Raw genomic sequence first — 17,281 nt, 5'->3', positions numbered from 1 at the left:
CTCCATCATGCTGTCTCCCAGGCACATCATAATTGCACCTCATATCTTCATTTTTCCTCAGAGTTAGAGCCTCATTTCCAACAGCTGGTAATGGAGGGAGCAAGGTTAAGCAGAGTGAGATGAGAGGCTGCTGTAGCTGCTCATCCTCGCAGGCTCAGTGCAGTCACTGGAACTCTTTGGAGAGTTACAGTAATTTACTTGCTCTTGGCACCAGATGGCAGCAGGGGAAGATTTAATAGGGCTCTCACAAGACCAGTTCCTTCATGTGTCTTTTGGAGTATCCAATACTAAGTCTATCAGCAACACTTTTACCAGCAGTACCTTTAAGCAGAGGGTTTCTGTGATCTGGAATTTTGATTTGTGGTCTCAAATAAAAGTACCTAGTTTTGATGAAAAGAACAACAGGGTACTTATAAGACTTTTCAAAAAGAGATGAGAAACAAATGTCTGCCTGGGTTTCTACAGGAAAGAGAGAAAAAGTCCTCTATCTCCAAGCACAGCTCAGTGATTTCTAAGCACCACATCCCAGCAGATGTATAACCCCCAGTTAGACTTGCTTGTGTGGTATTCTGTTACCTTTGGTGTCTTGCCCAAGAATTTTGTTCCTTTAAAAGCAGTACTCAGCAGGGGTGCTATTCACAACCTGTGAGGGTGTGATTCTGACACACTTGCTCAGAGCACACTGTGACCTCACAGGGACTGGGATAAGCAGAGTTTGCTTCGGTTTTGTTCTTTGAATATGAGAAAAGCATCTTAATGGAGAAAGAAATTAATCTTTGTAGCAGAATCTGTTGTAGTAATTCTCTGAAAATGTCATGTCATAAGCAGGGGGAAAAAAAGTGCATTTGAGATGCAGCTGATGCTTAAACTTTGTAAAATTAGATTTTAATTATCTATCCACCATCAGCAATTCACATGAGCCATTTGCTTCAAGAGTTACTCAAAATTGAATATATGGTGAATAATAATGTATTCCAAAACATAGGTAATAAATATGGAATTATTTCAAAGGAATAAAGTTCCATAAACATCTTATTTTGTGGAGATTTTATGAGTAAAGATGCCTGGAAGGGATATTTTTCAGTCATTGAGTTGGTGTGCTGCTTTGTGAATTTCTACTGAATGGTCTGACAATTGACAAGGGTGTGTAAAAGAAGTGGCAGGATTGATGGCTGATTAGGAAGTAATAATGAAGGAGTGGCAGCTATAGTAAAAAAGAGTATATCTGAAATAGGTTTAAAACAGAAACTAATTTAGCCATCACAAAATAAAGGCTGATCAGTTCTTTTGAATCTTTAAACATAATGGTCCTACTCTGTTTTCATGGGGACATGAGAATTCTTTCCTTGTGTCAGAATCTTATTTTATTTTCCTTCATCTCTGTGGTAGATGGCAGCAGCTTTAGATTTGCAAGTTTTCTTGTCAAAGGTGTTACTGATATTATATAGAGTCTCCAGGTAAAATTAGAAGAGTCTCTTTGCAGTATGGTATATTTTAAAGGAAAAAAAAATAATGACTGTCTTAAAAAAAACCATAAAAAACCTAACTAGAATGGAAGCATAGAATAAAACCTGAGCTCCCCAAAACATAGAAATTATGTTTTACAGAAAGGACATCAGTCCCAACATTCTGGTCTCAAGCACCTGAAACTTTTTTTTTTTCCCTTGGATAATTCTTTTCAAAGTTGTTTTTTGCTACAGAATTGCTTCCAGCAGTCAAACTATATATGTAAAGTAAATCAGGCTAAGGAGGGGCCCACACACTGAACAAGCAGTGGCTAACATGTCCCTTAGATGGTTTTGACCTGGGTCAGCTGCCGCTGCTTCGGTGCTTGGGCACGATTTGGGGTCTTGCCTGGGTCAGAGCTTGTTACAGATTGACAATTTGGATGTGTTCCTGTTTGTTTGAAAGGAAGCTGCAGGCAACTTCAGCTGTATTGTCATCAGAGCTGAAAGGAGACTGAATTGTGAAGAGCCATTTGGCATTGGGTCCTGAGAACAGTTTCTGACCATTTCATTTACTAGTGCAAAAACCAGGCAAAGGTTCTGTGACTTGGTGTGGAGCCAGATGAGATGGCAAACGAGATGCAGAACAGCAAGTCCAGTCTGTTGCTGCCATGTGATTTCCTCCTGCTGGGAATTACTTGGCAAGGGGCAATCACTTGCCACGCCCAGTTGTCCGTGGAAGTAATGGACAGGGTGGGAGCTGTGGATCGGGTGGTAGAGGGTAACTGGTTATCAGGGAAAATGGTTTGTGAGCATGAACTCACCATAGAGCAGGTGGTAAGAGATGTATTTCTCCTAATACAGACTTTAGGGTATGACTTCCTCAAGATATAAAGGAGAAAGAAAACCTTTTTTATCTCTTTCTGAGTAGGCAGCCTCACTACTGACTTCACTAAAGCTGCCAAAATATGATACCACATTAACAAATGGAGAAAAGTCTGGGAAATAAAATATTAGAAAGCTCTCTAATGGTCCTCAGTCACAGAAAAAAAAAATTATTTTTGTACTTCTCAATTTCAGTATTGCTTTACTCAAATGGAGATTCAAGTGTCTCTATATACAATCGAGACATAAGTCCAGTTTCAACTGGACTGCTCAGTTGAAACAAAAAGTTGCCAGGTCACTTAGAAGTGTAAAAATGAGCTCCCTTGTTTAGGGGATTCTTAAATAGCTCTATTATGTTACTTTTCACAGTATCAGAGACAGCATATAATCCACCCTGGTTCTTTTGTTGTTGTTTCACCTAAGTTGGTTTTGTTGTTTGGTTGGGTTTTTTTGTAATAATACATTGTACTTTTCAAGGTCCAGCTCACATTTTATTTTTGCTCATTTTTTTTGTTTTTGGCTGGTTGAAAATTTTTTCTTGCTGTAAGACATTGTGTATGATTACTTTAGATCTTAAAGAAAGAGATTGCATGATATGGAGGGCAAATTCAGTATCTTTGTGCTGGTACAAAAACATGAATGGGAATATAGATGTAGGCTAGGATTATCTAGATTTAGAGGAAATCCATATAACCTGTCAAAATTGCTTTCTATTAATTGGAAGGCTTTATAGAGACAAAACAGACATTTTCTAGGTGCTGAACCAGAGTTCTAGATGCATGTTTTTGTATGGAATTAAAGTACACCAAATGTCAACATATTACTGGAAGTCCCTCCAAGGCTTTGATGAGTAGTGGGTATACATGCTTTCTGTCCCTTGTACCACTGTATTTAGTCCTGCTTAAGTGCACCTGTCCCTTCAAAGAAACAGCTGAAATAACAGAGTATTGCAATGTGCTGATACAGGTCAAATATGAGCTTGTTTTAGATTGAAAAAGAAATTGCCATAGCTCTGTTATTGTTTTAGTGTATGTGGTCATTGCTGGTTTCAGGGCTATCTTTCTCACATATTAAACTGAGCTTTTCACAAACCCCTTATGAAAGAACTTTCTGTCTTTACATTCTCTGGATGTTCTAGCAAATCTACAGTTTCAAAGCCCTCCAGAGAACTCTGCAGCCTGATGGATTTTTCAGTTATTCTGTACATGGAATTTCCCAATGCATCTTTCAGATGCTTCTGACAGGAGTTTGGCAGAGCCTCACAGCTGTAGGTAGTTTGTCCTGGCTTTAGGAGAGTAAATAGGAAGTGGCACCATGGAGGTTTGTGCTGCTCTGCATTTTGGCTGAACTCAGCTGTTGGTGTAAGGAGGGAACCTTGTCCTGTCACAGTACAGATGGCTGTTCTGGAACGTGTCATGGGCCCTCAGGGTGTGACCTCAGTGCACTTTCCAGGTGAAAAACAGATGAAACAACTTGGCATAGCCTCAAATGGAACATGGACAGCAGAGACATGTACAATAAAGCTATCACAAGAATTTCTAAATTTACTCTTCAGTAGTAATTGTTCATCACTTTTTTCAGAATGGTGGTTCCAAGAATTTAGGTGGCTGGCATAAATTACCCAGTATGTTCAGAATCAGAAAAGCCTAGCGAAGCAAGCATAGCTTCTTTGTGTGCTGCTCTGACTTGTGTGTAGTTCTTACAGGAAGGAGAAGTGATACTGTTTGTTAACTAGTATCCTCATGGCACATAGCAGGATGCAAAAGATGCAGTATGATACTCCAGCCTTTTGATGGAGTTTGGTCCTTTTCCTTGAAAAACATTTCCCACGTCCTTCTCCCTGCCCTCGCCCCCACTCAATCCCCCCAAAAATCAGCCCAACTTAATGTTTTGTTGCCAGTGCTTTATAATGTCACTTGTGTTTGCCCACAGTACACTTAGAAATAAAAGGTTATGAAGTCCAGATTATCAGTCAGGTTCAAGGTGATGAATCAGGTCTAAGGTTCAGCTGGAAAACCAGTGCACAGGTGTATCAACAAAGTCCATGACCAGTGACAGGAACAACTATGGTGAGCTAATGACAGACTCACTGCGTCTCACACAGCTCAAGCAGGACCTGAAGCATGGGCTGAGCTGAAATGGGGCTCCTGGGCCTGGGGGCAGGGTATCTGGGGAGGCCCCAGATCTGTGTTTCTATGAAATATCTGATAGGATGGAAAGAAGAAGGAGGCAGACTCCTTTCAGTGGTGTTCAGTGACAGGACAAGGATAAACTTTTGTGTGACGGTGCTCAAACACTGAACTCATTGCCTATAGAGGAAGGAGATTGCACCTCTGGAGAAATTCAAGACTGCAAAGGACATGGCCCTGAGAAGCCTGCTTCAGCTGTCTGTGCTCTGAGCAGGGGGCACTGGACTAGATCTTCAGAGGTTGTGAGAGACTGGACTATTAAATGATTAATGACTCAAAACATTTGTCCATTTGTGGAGGCGCCAGGATGCTTTGCTGGGGCCAGTTGTGGGGGCTGCTCATAACAGAGGTCTCTTTCAGCCCCAACTGTTCTGATCTGTTCTTGTTAGTAACAAGCAGAATCTATTTTCCCACTTTGCAGTGAAGCATAGAGGGGTAGAAAAGGTCACTTCTGGATAGGGAGAAGGAAATGGTTTCCAGGTTACTTCTGCTAAACAGGAGAGCTGAGAGTCTGTCCAAGCAGACTTTTTCCCCAAGGCAAACACAGCAAACGAACAGATCTGAGGCAGCTACGTGCTACCAAGAGGGGCATGTTCCCAGTGGCACTGATACTGCACAGAGGTTTGTGCCTCTGCTGGTGCTCTGTGTCACAGCTGTGCGTGTGTGTGTCTGTGCTCAGCACTGAGCTCTCCGTCAGGCACATTCCTCATGTGCAGTGCAAGGGAGAGGCAGGAAGAACAAAGTGCAACAAGGGAAGTGTTGGACACATGCAGTAGTGGGGAACACTGCCCAGCAAATGGCTTCTGTGTGCCATTGCTCAAGGCAGCCAGCTGATTCTTCATAAACTGGCAGTGTGCTGGCTGTGCTTTACCTCTGAACTGCCCTGGAAGATTATGACACTTCAGAATGGCGTGTTCTCGCCCTCTTCTTTTAGACCCTGTCATCTTTTAGACCCTCTCATTCACACACATTTATAGCTATATGCTGTAATATGTGTCACTTGACAGGGGAATACCCAGCTATAGGTGTGCTGGGTTCTGGGATCAGCTCAGCAGCTCTTCTGAATCATGTGGAATCGATGCTAGCCAGGAATAATAGCACCAGGCTTTTGATGTTTTTGGGTTTTTGGGGTTTTTTTCACTTACTTCTGTGTTCATAATATCAAGAAATGCAAATGCAACCTCCTGGAATTAGAGAAATTCAGATTTTGATAATGTTCTATAGCTAAGAGTTCCAAGTACTGCATTTCTTATTTTGAAGTAAAAGGGAATGGATTAACATCTTAGATGTGCAAGTGTGCTTTTTTGAAGTCTTTGTTTCTGCTTAGATTTTTTGACATATGATATGATTTCCCCTCTTTCCCCCTCATTGGTAGTATTAACAGCTGCAAATATCAAGATGTGTAGAATAAAACCTGCAGGTATCAAGTCTGTTTTTCTTTGCTTGATCCTGGTTGCATGATTGTTTTAATTGACTTAGGCTAGCTTAGCAATGAATCCAGGTTAGGATAACAGCAAAGCCCTTTGCTTAGGTCACAGATGAGTACTTGCACTTAGAAGGTCTTTGCCATGCATCTGTTTCCATCAGTGTTGTCCGTAATGAGAGGACTCTGCCTCCCTGCAAAGCACGACTGATGATGACATCCAACTGCCCTGATTATCAGCAGTCGTTTAAATTACAGGCTGGTCTAAATTATTTTAAACTTACAGATGCTAGCAGTTTAAATCCTTTATTAAATGATTAATTAGAAGCACCAGTAACAGTCCTCCAGAACGACTTTTGAAATGGAATATTGCCTTGCTGATGCATATAAATACATGCAGAGATTTATTTTTCTTGTCATGGGCTTCCCAGGAGTATTGTTGCTCAGTTTCCAAATTTTGGTCAAGTTTCATGTGTTCAGAAATTATGAGGACAGAACTGTCCTATACAGTAAACCAGTCTGATCTTCTGAATAACACAGGTCATAAAATACCCCAGATATTTTATTCAAGCTGGCGCCTACTTTTTAGAAAAGGGTGCTGGTCTGTGCTAAAAATTAACAGCTGAGAACAGTCTACCATAGTTCTTTGTGAACTGTCCCAGGAACAGGTAAAAATTTGCACCTCCCTTCTCATTTACTGAATTTACTGAAAGTTAGTTACCAGGCAGGAAACATACTTTCTTTCTGCCTTGCTGAATTCAAGACTCCGTCATCAATGTTTTGGTGTTTGTATTTTTCTTTGTTTAAAATCTTCATGCTTAAGGTTGATATTATTTACCCATGTGAAAACGAAACATTTAACCTAGGTTAGGAATTTGACCTCTCTCAAAGGAGAAAGGTAGACACTACTTGGAAGTGAATTTTTCCACTTGCCTGAGGCTGGTTTGATTCTGTGAAGAGGCACAGCCTTTCTACTCACGGCACAGCAAATCCCAGTTTTGATATCTGCATCCCACATTCATAAACCTTTTGGTCACAAAATTACACCTTGATATAATTTCAACTGATTATTGTCTATGACCCTGCAGGTTTTTTTTCAGAGATATGGCTTTTCAAGAGATCTTCTCTATTCTCTAGGCAGTTCTCCTGTTGTATTGGCATAGCTTTTATTCCTTGTTCTTATATCTGTATCTTCTTATTTAGTCATATTAAAACCGATTTTATTTGATTGCACAAAGGTTTGTATCAGTGACCTTCCTTTTCAATATTTAGTGTTTCTCCAACCTTTACCCTGCAGTCTTTATCCAATGTTATTTTATGGGCCTTCTTTCCAGTTAGTAAGAAAAATGTTAATTAGAGTAGAACCTAGAATTGATTCTTGCATAACCCCATTAGGGCTGCTGTGGTATTAATTTGCAGGTGATTTGCTGGTTCAGTGACATTTATGATAAATGCTAAAGAGTCAAATATTTGTTCATGATAGCTAATTAAAAATACATTCCAGTGATCAAATATTTATAATGAGTGGAAGACTGTCAAGCTTCTTTTCAGAATGAGATTTTCACATTTCTAGCAAAGGGAACATTTAATTAATAGTTTTAGGTCAACCTCTACATGAAGATTTTAAGTCAGCCTAAGAGTCACAGCCCCTTTCCTTGCTGGGAGTAAGCATTTCCCATAAGAACCTGAGCAAGTTTCAGTTAGGGGGAAAAGTCATCATTTAGGAGGACAGGACATGGGGATCAAGTTTCAGGTCTTAGAGCTTCTAGAAGTTAGTGAAGCAGCTGGAGACTGCTCTAGCCAGGGCTGCAAGGTCCTCCTTCCCCTCATCTCCAGCCATTGTTGAAATACCAGGAAAAGTATGGGATGCAGGTTATGTCAAATCAGATTGGTACCAGAGTAAGAAAAGTAGGTGTGGGGCTGCCCAAACTTAGAAAACACCTTCCTTCCATTTCAGCTCTTAGTGTCCATGGTTTATTTTTTCTAGAGCACCTTCTTTACATGAGCTGCTCATCAAAATGTGTTTAGTTTGTGGCTGGATCACACTGGCATAACTTCAGAGCACTGCAGTCTGATCCTCTGTTTTCAATGACCAAACTTTCCTAACACCTTTGAAACTTCCCCATATGTTGTATTACAGAAAATACTTTTGAGCCAATTTACAAAGAGTTAGCTTTACAAAAGCACTTCCCCAAGTAAACACAGGCAAAAGACCAAGAGTAACAGAAGAATTCATCTTCAATTTTTGCATCCTTTCAAATGAACTCTAAAATCTGATTTTTTGGTGAGATGTTCCTGTAAGTGGAAGTTGTCAGAAGGGCACAGTCTCAGAGGGTGAGCTTCACAGCTCCTTTCTCTGCTGTGCACCTACAGATGCCCCCGGGTGTGCCCCTGTTTGATGCTGTCCCACCCTGTGAATCCAGGTGAGGGACTGAAAGTGTTGTCTGTGCCTTTAATGCAACTCTTGAGTATCAAATGAGCATGGACACCAATGGACATGTGTGATCAGCCCACAGCTTTGCAGAACTGCCTTCTCTATACATTTCCAATGAGCAGTGTAGAGGTGCACACTACGTGCAGAATCATTCTTATTTTCCTTCTCACTACTTTTCATTTTTGACACAAATCTTTTTCTGTTGGGATAGTATAACCACACTTTGGTTAATATATATGCATTTGTGCAACCGAGGCAATGAACCTCATCTCGTTGCTGACACTTTCCTATTCTCATGAAAATCTATTTGGAATCTCTTCTGAGATATCCTTCTAAGACTGAAAAGCTTTGCATGTGGTACTAGGTGTGAGAAAAAACACTCTACATTTGATGGAATCTTATATTAATTTAATTTATAATTGCCATATACATATCTGTGCCAGTGAATATTGCTATTGTTATGTGGTAGTGGTTTTAACTATGTTGATGTGCTGTCTGTCGTGCTGTCAGTTGCAGATAAAGGCTGGAGCAGTGCATTGTATTAGGCTTTGTGCAAACCCTGTCAAAAGGACTGAATCTCTTCTCTCAGAATAGACAAATAGCAGAGCTGCCAAATAAACACCAACTTAAGAAGCCCTAGGAAAAGAGTAACTATCATCAGTATGCAGCTTAATAACTTATTCCTGCACTTGCACTTCAAAATATTCATGATGTTCTGAGATCTTCTTTTACATTTCAGAATTAGGGAGCCAAGTGTAAGATGGTTGTGATTTCTGCATCCATAACAATCCTAGCTGGATAGCTTTGGGGAAATAACCATGTCTAGCTCTTCCATGCTTTGAAAGGTTCAAATGGCAGAAGATCTCTTCCTCCTCAGAGAAATTGCTTTTACTGTTTTGTGATATCCTGGTGGATGAAGGAGTGTGTAATCACAGAAAGCAAAGTATCAGTTTGGATGACTCTTTGACCAGGATGTAATGAGAGCTTTGAAAGGGTGGCTTTCATCTAATGTCATTTTTTTGAATAAGGAAAAGAAGGAAGCAAATGTCATGGAAGCATAAATATGCTGCTTCGGTTATGCACTGCAAAGAATGCTTTTACCTAGTTATACCACAGTAGTTACAATGATATGCTCTAAAAATGTGGTTTATTTCAAACTGCAAAACATTTCTCTAGCTAAGGTGCAAATATTGCATATCTTTTCCCTTCTTTTGTATTTTTTTTATTTAATTTATAAATAAATAATGGTAAAGGATCTGAAAGTGATAACTGAGATAACTCCTAAATAAATGCAAATGAAATAATACAAATATTGGAGGTCAGCTCCTCTTTTCTACAATATGAAGTCATTCAACTACATGAGAACTATTTTTCTTTCTCTAGTGAACATTTTTTAAATTTTGTATTGCTCCTTAGCAGTGTTTTTGAAACAAGACAGTTTAAATATGAAAAGAGTGTTGGTACAGCTAATAGGGTTATGCTTAGTGTTTGCTTTGTGGACAGGTAGACTGTGCTTTTTGCATTTCAGTTATCCTCTGCTTTTTCATTTGTGGTTTATTTTTGCTAGCAAGTACAGTACAGAAATATTCAAGACTCCTGCTCTTGAATGGTGGTAGAAGGAGTAAAGTATTGCATCATTCTGTGTGCTTGTGCTAATGACAGACAAAACCAGGGTATTGAACTGGCAAATTGCGCTAAGACTTGCAGAATAAGAAAGACATTTTAAAAACAAAGATTTGTTGTTGGTGTTATTGTTGGAAAATATAAATTTTCAGTTTGGCAATATAGATAGTGTCAATTTAGTTTTTATTACATTAGACGCAGTGGCAGAAAACTAAAAAATCTGTCTTGTGTCTGATTTGATCCAGCTCTATGAGTTACACATCCATATTGATTAAAGGGAAAGTGCAAAGAGAGGCTTAGGGCAAATTTACATTTCCCTGGTCATAGTCACTCTGTGCCACAAAGAGGCACAAGTTTGTGCAGCCCAAAAATTGTTCACTATTCATCAGCTTTTCAAGACTGTAAAGTGTTGGGCTTACTCTGATTTTCAAAAGCACTGCAGGTGTGTCACAGCAGTTGGGAGTCAGCTAACCATAGCCAAATACAGCACAATTTTGTGCAGATGAGAAGGTTTGTGGTAGCTGTGGAGCTGCACACCCTTTGCCCTGTTCTGTGAGGAGGAAAAAAGGCTGTTGTGGGGTCTCTGCAGGAATAAATCTCTTGATATGTCAGGAATTCCTCCCATGCTTGCCTAACGAGAGTTTTAGATAATATACCCCTAGATCAGGCTTGAAATAATCAAACTTAAGCATCTTGAAAAAATCTCAGTAGATTTTGCTTCAGGATTCTTTATTAATTGCCAAGACATCTACTGTAGCTTAGAATAAGGCAGGAAGAATTTGAGTTCATTTTATAGCTTTACTACTCAGTAGAGTGTGATGAAATTATCTCTATATTGTGTTATTCTCAGAGTAGATTTCAGATCTCTTTCCACCTGAGAAGCAGGGAGCGTGACAGGTGATGTTAGGGCTGCACATTTGGCTTGCAATTTAGGGCTGGCAAGAGAAGGATTATGCCATCTTGAGAAGTGCTTAGCATCTCCAGCAAGACATTGGATAAACTCCAGTGAAGGTCACTGGAGAACTGATGCTGCTGAGCACCACAGCAGAATTGCCCTTAGCTTGTGATCTGGTTGGCATCTAATACAAACCTCATCTGCGGTCTTCTCCTGGCTGTGGACACTTCTGAATACGATTGTTTTAATTACATGGAAAAAAAATTTATCTGAGCCCACAAACTCTCCTTCACAACTACAATTCTAGTGTATGAAGGGCAGATTTTTTGCTACAGTTGAGAAAGCAGCAGAGGTGGATTTTAGTGACAAGCAATGTACAGACAATTTTAGTAATGTCCAGTCTCAGTTTAGTATGAAGATTTACGAGCAGGAGTCCGAGTTGTTATTTTTTCATTCTGCCATATGTTAGTTTGAACATTTTTTTCTTTTTTCCATTTCGCTGTGATGAATTTCATTGCTTATTTCATTAGCAGCAATCATTTTTTTCATGTTGAAAATCGAACTGGAAGACTTCAGTAGAACAAGGCTTGAGAGAACTGATAGAAAGGGTAGCTACTGTAAATTGTGAAATGCACATGTGGAAGCAACTCTCAAAAATTTAGTATTTATAGCAAAAATTTAATATTTATAGCAGAATATTCTTCTTGATATGCGGCATTCTTTGTTTAGTGTGATATTGCCATTGCCTCAGTACCCTGACTTGATGTTGTAGGACACTGTGATAGCGAGGATATTTTCTGTCAGCTGAGATGTGTGAGATCTTAACCTCTAGTGATCAGAAATTGTCTCATGGTATTTTTGATATAAAAAGAGATCATACCAATTCCAGCTGGGCCTAATCTGCTTACCCACATTATCCTGCTAATTGAATTGTGCTTGTTCTTCATTGCTTTCTGCTATAAAATATTTGATAAATGCTGGCATTTTGTTGATGAACAATACAAGCTCTGGAGAGTTAGCTATAATTCAAATAGAGCAGAACAGAAAGTAGTGCCTAATCATTACATAGCCACAACTACTGTTGTAATTTGAATGTTGCTATCCTGACTACTAAAAGGAACACCAAAAAAATAGAGCAAGAAAGGAGAAGAACAGGGGGTTGTGTTGCACATCAAACCTATAAAAGTGCTTTTTCTCATATCTCTTATCTTCTGAAAAGTTATAGGGTACAAAAGAAGTTTCAGCCCAGCATTTCAGAACTTCATTATTTCTGGAGAGATGCTGAGCTCAACAGGGTGAGCAAAAGGCACTTAGGTAATAAAGCAGAAATATAGTTTGGCTATAGCTTATTTATTTATTTATTTATTTATTTATTTAATAGTATTACTATCAGTGAGTGGTATTGGCATAAATACAGGGCAAGGAAAAGTTTGCATTGTAAACTGATTTTAAAAGGGTATTTTTCAAAGTGGTGATACATAGTAGTATAATTAATGGTAACCTATTCCTTTGGAAGTTTAGGGCTTTATTGACTTTCCAATTCTAACAGAAAACAACAAAACAACCCTTTCAAAAATACATGTACCATTTCTACAACAGGATAACGTGGCTGACTCTGGAAAAGAACCATTTTGTTTGTTTACTAGATTCCAGAGTTGCTGGGTTTATACTGAAACGGCTAAATGAGTTAATTGAACTATTTTCATGTCTTTTCTGGATTCCATTAGAAGCCTGTGTTTTACGGCTGTCCAGCTATCTAGGTATGATCTTTGATTTGTCTTTTTTGTTTGGTCTACTGAGAGCATTCAATGTTTCCACAAGAGACGTAAAAAATTTATTTATGTGTGAGTCTTTCTGTGGCATTAACTTTTCCTTTCTAGTGAGCAGTTCATGAGTGTAGGAGTTTCTAATAGAGTTGATCTGCAGAAGAAAGAGGATGATTAGTACCAGCAGGCAAATGGTGCACAGGATTGTTGTGTGCAGCATACCCACGCACTGTCCTCTATTTCTTGGGAGTTATGAACATATTTTACTTCCCAGTCTGTGGAACTGGACGGCTTTTAGGTGGATTCTCCCCCAGCTGGTGCAGGGAACAGTATGTTTCTCACAGGATGTTTCTACCAGAGCAGAGTCTCAGAAGGAGATGGTGTTGGTTATCCCTGTCCTGCCTTGTAGCCTACAGTTTACCTGGGGAACACAAAAACTGGGAACAGCTGCAAGTGGGGTGTTATGTATTAACATATTCTCTCATTCATGTGCCTCTCTCCTGCTGTTTTCTTGATGATCAGTATTGAGTGCTGCCAGTGGGATGGTGGCAGTTGTTTTCCACTGCTGCTGCTTTTCTATAACCAAGTTTCTGCTGTCAGCAACTACAAGATTTTTGCTGGATACACTAGCTGGCTTCAATCCCAGTGCATCCTGCTCTGAAAGCAGGAGTTTCCTTTTTACTCTCTTGGGCTATATAGCAGATGAGAGGACACCAAAGAATCTCACTCATATGGTGGTGCAGACCTGTGTTTGTGTGTTTTGTGTGTTTCTGTTCTTGGGCTGGTATGATTTGTTTCTCTTAAGAATTTTGTAGTCCAAGCAGTTTTAAATGGCATTTACTCGAATATGATCTGAAAATAGAATAAACCTAGTGACCAGAGCCATGTGTGAGTTTGTCCCTAGCGTACATTTAGGGAGGTGTGACTGCAGTGCACTGCAAAGTTGAAGCCTGAGGGTGGACACAGAGAAAGGTGTGCTTGTAGATGCCCACAGATCTTAGTGACACTGTTTTGTGTAGAAAATCTAAGACTAAGGCTTTTTTTAAGTGCCCTGGCCCCACCAGGGCTAATATCAAATGGGGGAGCTGGGTTTCACTGTTTGTCTCAGCTTTCCCATCTGTAAGTTACCACTTGGGGTGCTCATTATCTTACCACTCTTGTCATGTATTAAACATCCGTAATGCACTAGTCTCAAAATGTGTTGAATAAAAAAGGTATCAGACTGATTATACTAAAACCTTATTTGTGTGCCATTGCTGTTTCATATTTGGGCTGGGTATATATATATAAGATATATATCTTTCCTCTGTACTTGGTAACTCAAAAATTACAAGAAATTAATTCCTTTACAGTTGCATTTGATTTGCTCTGTTTTTAAAAGTAATGATATACAAATTAAATACATCTTTAGTATATCTTTAGAAAAAATTCAGTGCATGTCCTTTTGTTGTAATTGCAGCAATCACTGAAGAGGAGAGGAAGTAAAGACCTACCAAAATCAGAAAAAAAGTCACAGCAGACACCAACAGAGGTAGGTTGCAAGTAACTGTAGCCTTGATTCCTCTGTGAAGACTTCAGGGAACTGTGGAAATGGGGTACATGGTTTATGTATTTGCACCTGGCTTGCTTTTTGCTTTGCCCTTTGTTTTCCTTTATGCTGTGAAATGGAAGAGCTCTTATCCCAGATCTGCAGTCAGGAACCACTAATCTCAACGACTCCCTAAACAAGCTTGGTGCTGCAACAGAACCCACCAGCTTCCACCTACTCTGAATTTTAGGCAAAGTAAAATGGCAGCAGCAGTGAAACAAGATTTATAAGTTCTATTTGTGCTGACTTCAGGATTTTTGAACACTGTAAAGTCTGATAATGTTGTAAGCATAGAAAATATAAGGTTTTTTACAAACCCCCCTTTTCTCACCCTCTAAGGTACTTCTGGTGACTGTGCAAACTTTAGTCACAAGTAAAACAATATTTTCCCCTCTTTTTAATTTATTGATCAGTGAAAAAATATTGCAGAAAAATATCTTAGTATCTTAAGCCATGTACCTGTGATAATCTTGTAAATGAAGACAATCCCACTGGAGGTCTCCTGTTTGATTTCGAGTTTGTTCAAATACTGCTTTTTTTCCTAAGGACGACAATGAAGACCTGAAGTGCCAGCTACAGTTTGTCAAAGAAGAAGCAGCCTTGATGAGGAAGAAAATGGCTAAAATTGATAAAGAGAAAGACAGATTTGAACATGAGCTGCAAAAATACAGATCATTTTATGGGGATTTGGACAGTCCCTTGCCAAAAGGTGAAGCAGGTGGGCCACCTACCACAAGAGAAGCTGAACTCAAGCTTCGATTGAGGCTTGTGGAGGAGGAAGCTAACATTCTTGGGAGGAAAATAGTGGAACTAGAAGTAGAAAACAGAGGACTGAAAGCAGAGCTCGATGATTTAAGAGGAGATGATTTCTCAGGGACCACTAACCCACTCCTGGGAGAGCAGAATGAATCCCTGTCAGAATTACGACAGCATTTGCAGCTAGTAGAAGATGAAACAGAATTGCTGAGGAGAAATGTAGCTGATTTAGAAGAACAAAACAAACGCATAACAGCTGAGCTGAACAAATACAAGTACAAGTCTGGGGCCCATGAGAGCTCTAGGCACCATGACAATGCCAAGACGGAAGCATTACAGGAGGAGCTAAAAGCTGCACGAATGCAGATCAACGAGCTGAGTGGCAAAGTCATGCAGCTCCAGTATGAGAACAGAGTGCTGATGTCCAACATGCAGCGCTACGACCTGGCCTCTCACCTGGGGATCCGTGGCAGCCCCAGAGACAGCGATGCGGAAAGCGACGCGGGAAAAAAGGAGAGCGATGATGATTCCCGCCCCCCTCACCGCAAAAGGGAAGGTCCCATCGGTGGGGAAAGCGACTCCGAAGAGGTGCGCAACATCCGGTGCCTGACGCCCACCAGGTCTTTCTATCCGACGCCGTCGGGGTGGCAGAAGAGCTTCACTGACAGGCAGCAGATGAAGGACATTCGCTCCGAAGCCGAGCGGCTGGGCAAGACAATAGACCGCCTCATTTCCGACACGAGCACCATCATCACAGAGGCAAGAATTTATGTGGCCAACGGGGACCTCTTTGGGCTGATGGACGAGGAGGACGATGGCAGCAGGATACGTGAGCACGAGCTCCTCTACCGCATCAACGCGCAGATGAAGGCCTTCAGGAAGGAGCTCCAGGCTTTCATCGACAGACTGGAAGTTCCAAAGTCTTCGGATGATCGAAGTGCAGATGAACCTTTGTCAGTGAGTCAGGTAGACTTTTACTTATTACGGCCTACAGGTAAAAAGGCTCTGCCAAGCAAATTAAACCTCAAATTTGATTTATGGCACAAAAAGAAAATTCTTTATTCTAGGCAGTGAACAAAAATCACTGTTTCCTGTATTACCTGAAATTCTTATTTGGCCATATGAAAACATACTCTACCAATAGAGTTGTTTGTGAACAGTGAATAAATCTGGTCTCCTTAAAATTAAAATTATGCTCTAGGAGACAGAACATTTTACTCCTTTTTGGCTTTGCAATTGCATTTGACAGAGTTGGGCCTTCATTGCCACTAAAGGCAGTGCAAATGGTATTTTTGGTGCTTATGAACATGATTGTTTTCTTAGTGGATGGGTTCTTATTAAATGGATAAAAGGGAAATTTTATTAATTTTAAACAGGAGGAAATACTAAATTTCAAAAACTGTAGAGAATATGGCAAACCACAGATTAAAAGAAACCATATAAATCTACTTTATAGAGACACAGAGCCACACAGTAATGTGAATATTGTAGTTGCTGTAATAGATTGCATCTTGTTGAAGGCCTACTTGCATGCAGCAGTAACAAGCATCTTTGTTGTGGTTTGTTTTTGTGCAGAATTGTTTCAGAGAGGTTTTGGGGAGCAAACTCCTTGCTGACTCAAGATCTTTTGCCATGAAAAATGAAAATTATCTGCCCTTATCTTATCATGCAATCCTATAGTTGGCATATCTTGTTATTGCTAATGAAGTTATCCAATGTTTTGTAAGTCTCTTGCTGTGGTAATTTACTTTGTGCTGTCTTGCTAGTTTACAGTCGAAGTAGTTGCCAGGTGAAGCTGAAAGCTATTCTTATTCCTATGCTGACTAATTAGTCTTTTGTTTCCTTGTATCAGAAAGTCACAGACGCAGTGAGTTTAAAGCTAATCAATTACTATACATGTATTGCATGAAATCAAACAGACGGCATTTAGCATGCTCACTTTCTGATCTAGCACTAGTTCTGAGCTTGTAGAGCTCCCATTGGCTTAAAGGCAGAGCACTGCATGGACCTACACAAATTTAAAACAAACTAATTAGTATTTTCTCTAAACAAATAATAAAATTGAACATTTAACAATTGGATATTTCAGGGCTTGACCATGCAGAACTCCTACTGAAGTAAATGGGAGATGGGCACTTGGTCCCTCCACAAGCATATTCTGATTCACTATTTATTTTGTTGAAACTTTGGACTTGCTATTCCATTAATTGACTGTTCTCTTTGTCTTTGTATTTACTTTCCCAGATGTTCCAGCCTATCATTTTACTTATTCTCATC

The 17,281-nt window shown here is 39.8% G+C and overlaps 1 protein-coding gene across 1 annotated transcript in view; it reads left to right on the top strand.

The window, feature by feature from the left end:
* Positions 1–17,242, top strand: part of MTCL3 (MTCL family member 3) — a 31,290-nt gene extending 14,048 nt beyond the window's left edge. Inside the window, exons 5-7 of the mRNA XM_063151141.1 lie at positions 14,120–14,191; positions 14,795–15,970; positions 16,580–17,242. Of these exons, the coding sequence (XP_063007211.1) occupies positions 14,120–14,191; positions 14,795–15,970; positions 16,580–16,684 (1,353 nt within the window). The 3' untranslated portion in view covers positions 16,685–17,242. The remainder of the gene's footprint in view (positions 1–14,119; positions 14,192–14,794; positions 15,971–16,579) is intronic.
* Positions 17,243–17,281: the final 39 nt, after the last annotated feature.

The sequence above is a fragment of the Melospiza melodia genome, chromosome 3 (genome assembly GCF_035770615.1).
Source record: "Melospiza melodia melodia isolate bMelMel2 chromosome 3, bMelMel2.pri, whole genome shotgun sequence".
NCBI lineage: Eukaryota > Metazoa > Chordata > Aves > Passeriformes > Passerellidae > Melospiza > Melospiza melodia.
The sequence above is the reverse complement of the archived record's forward strand: the minus strand, read 5'-3'. Positions and strand labels throughout refer to the sequence as shown.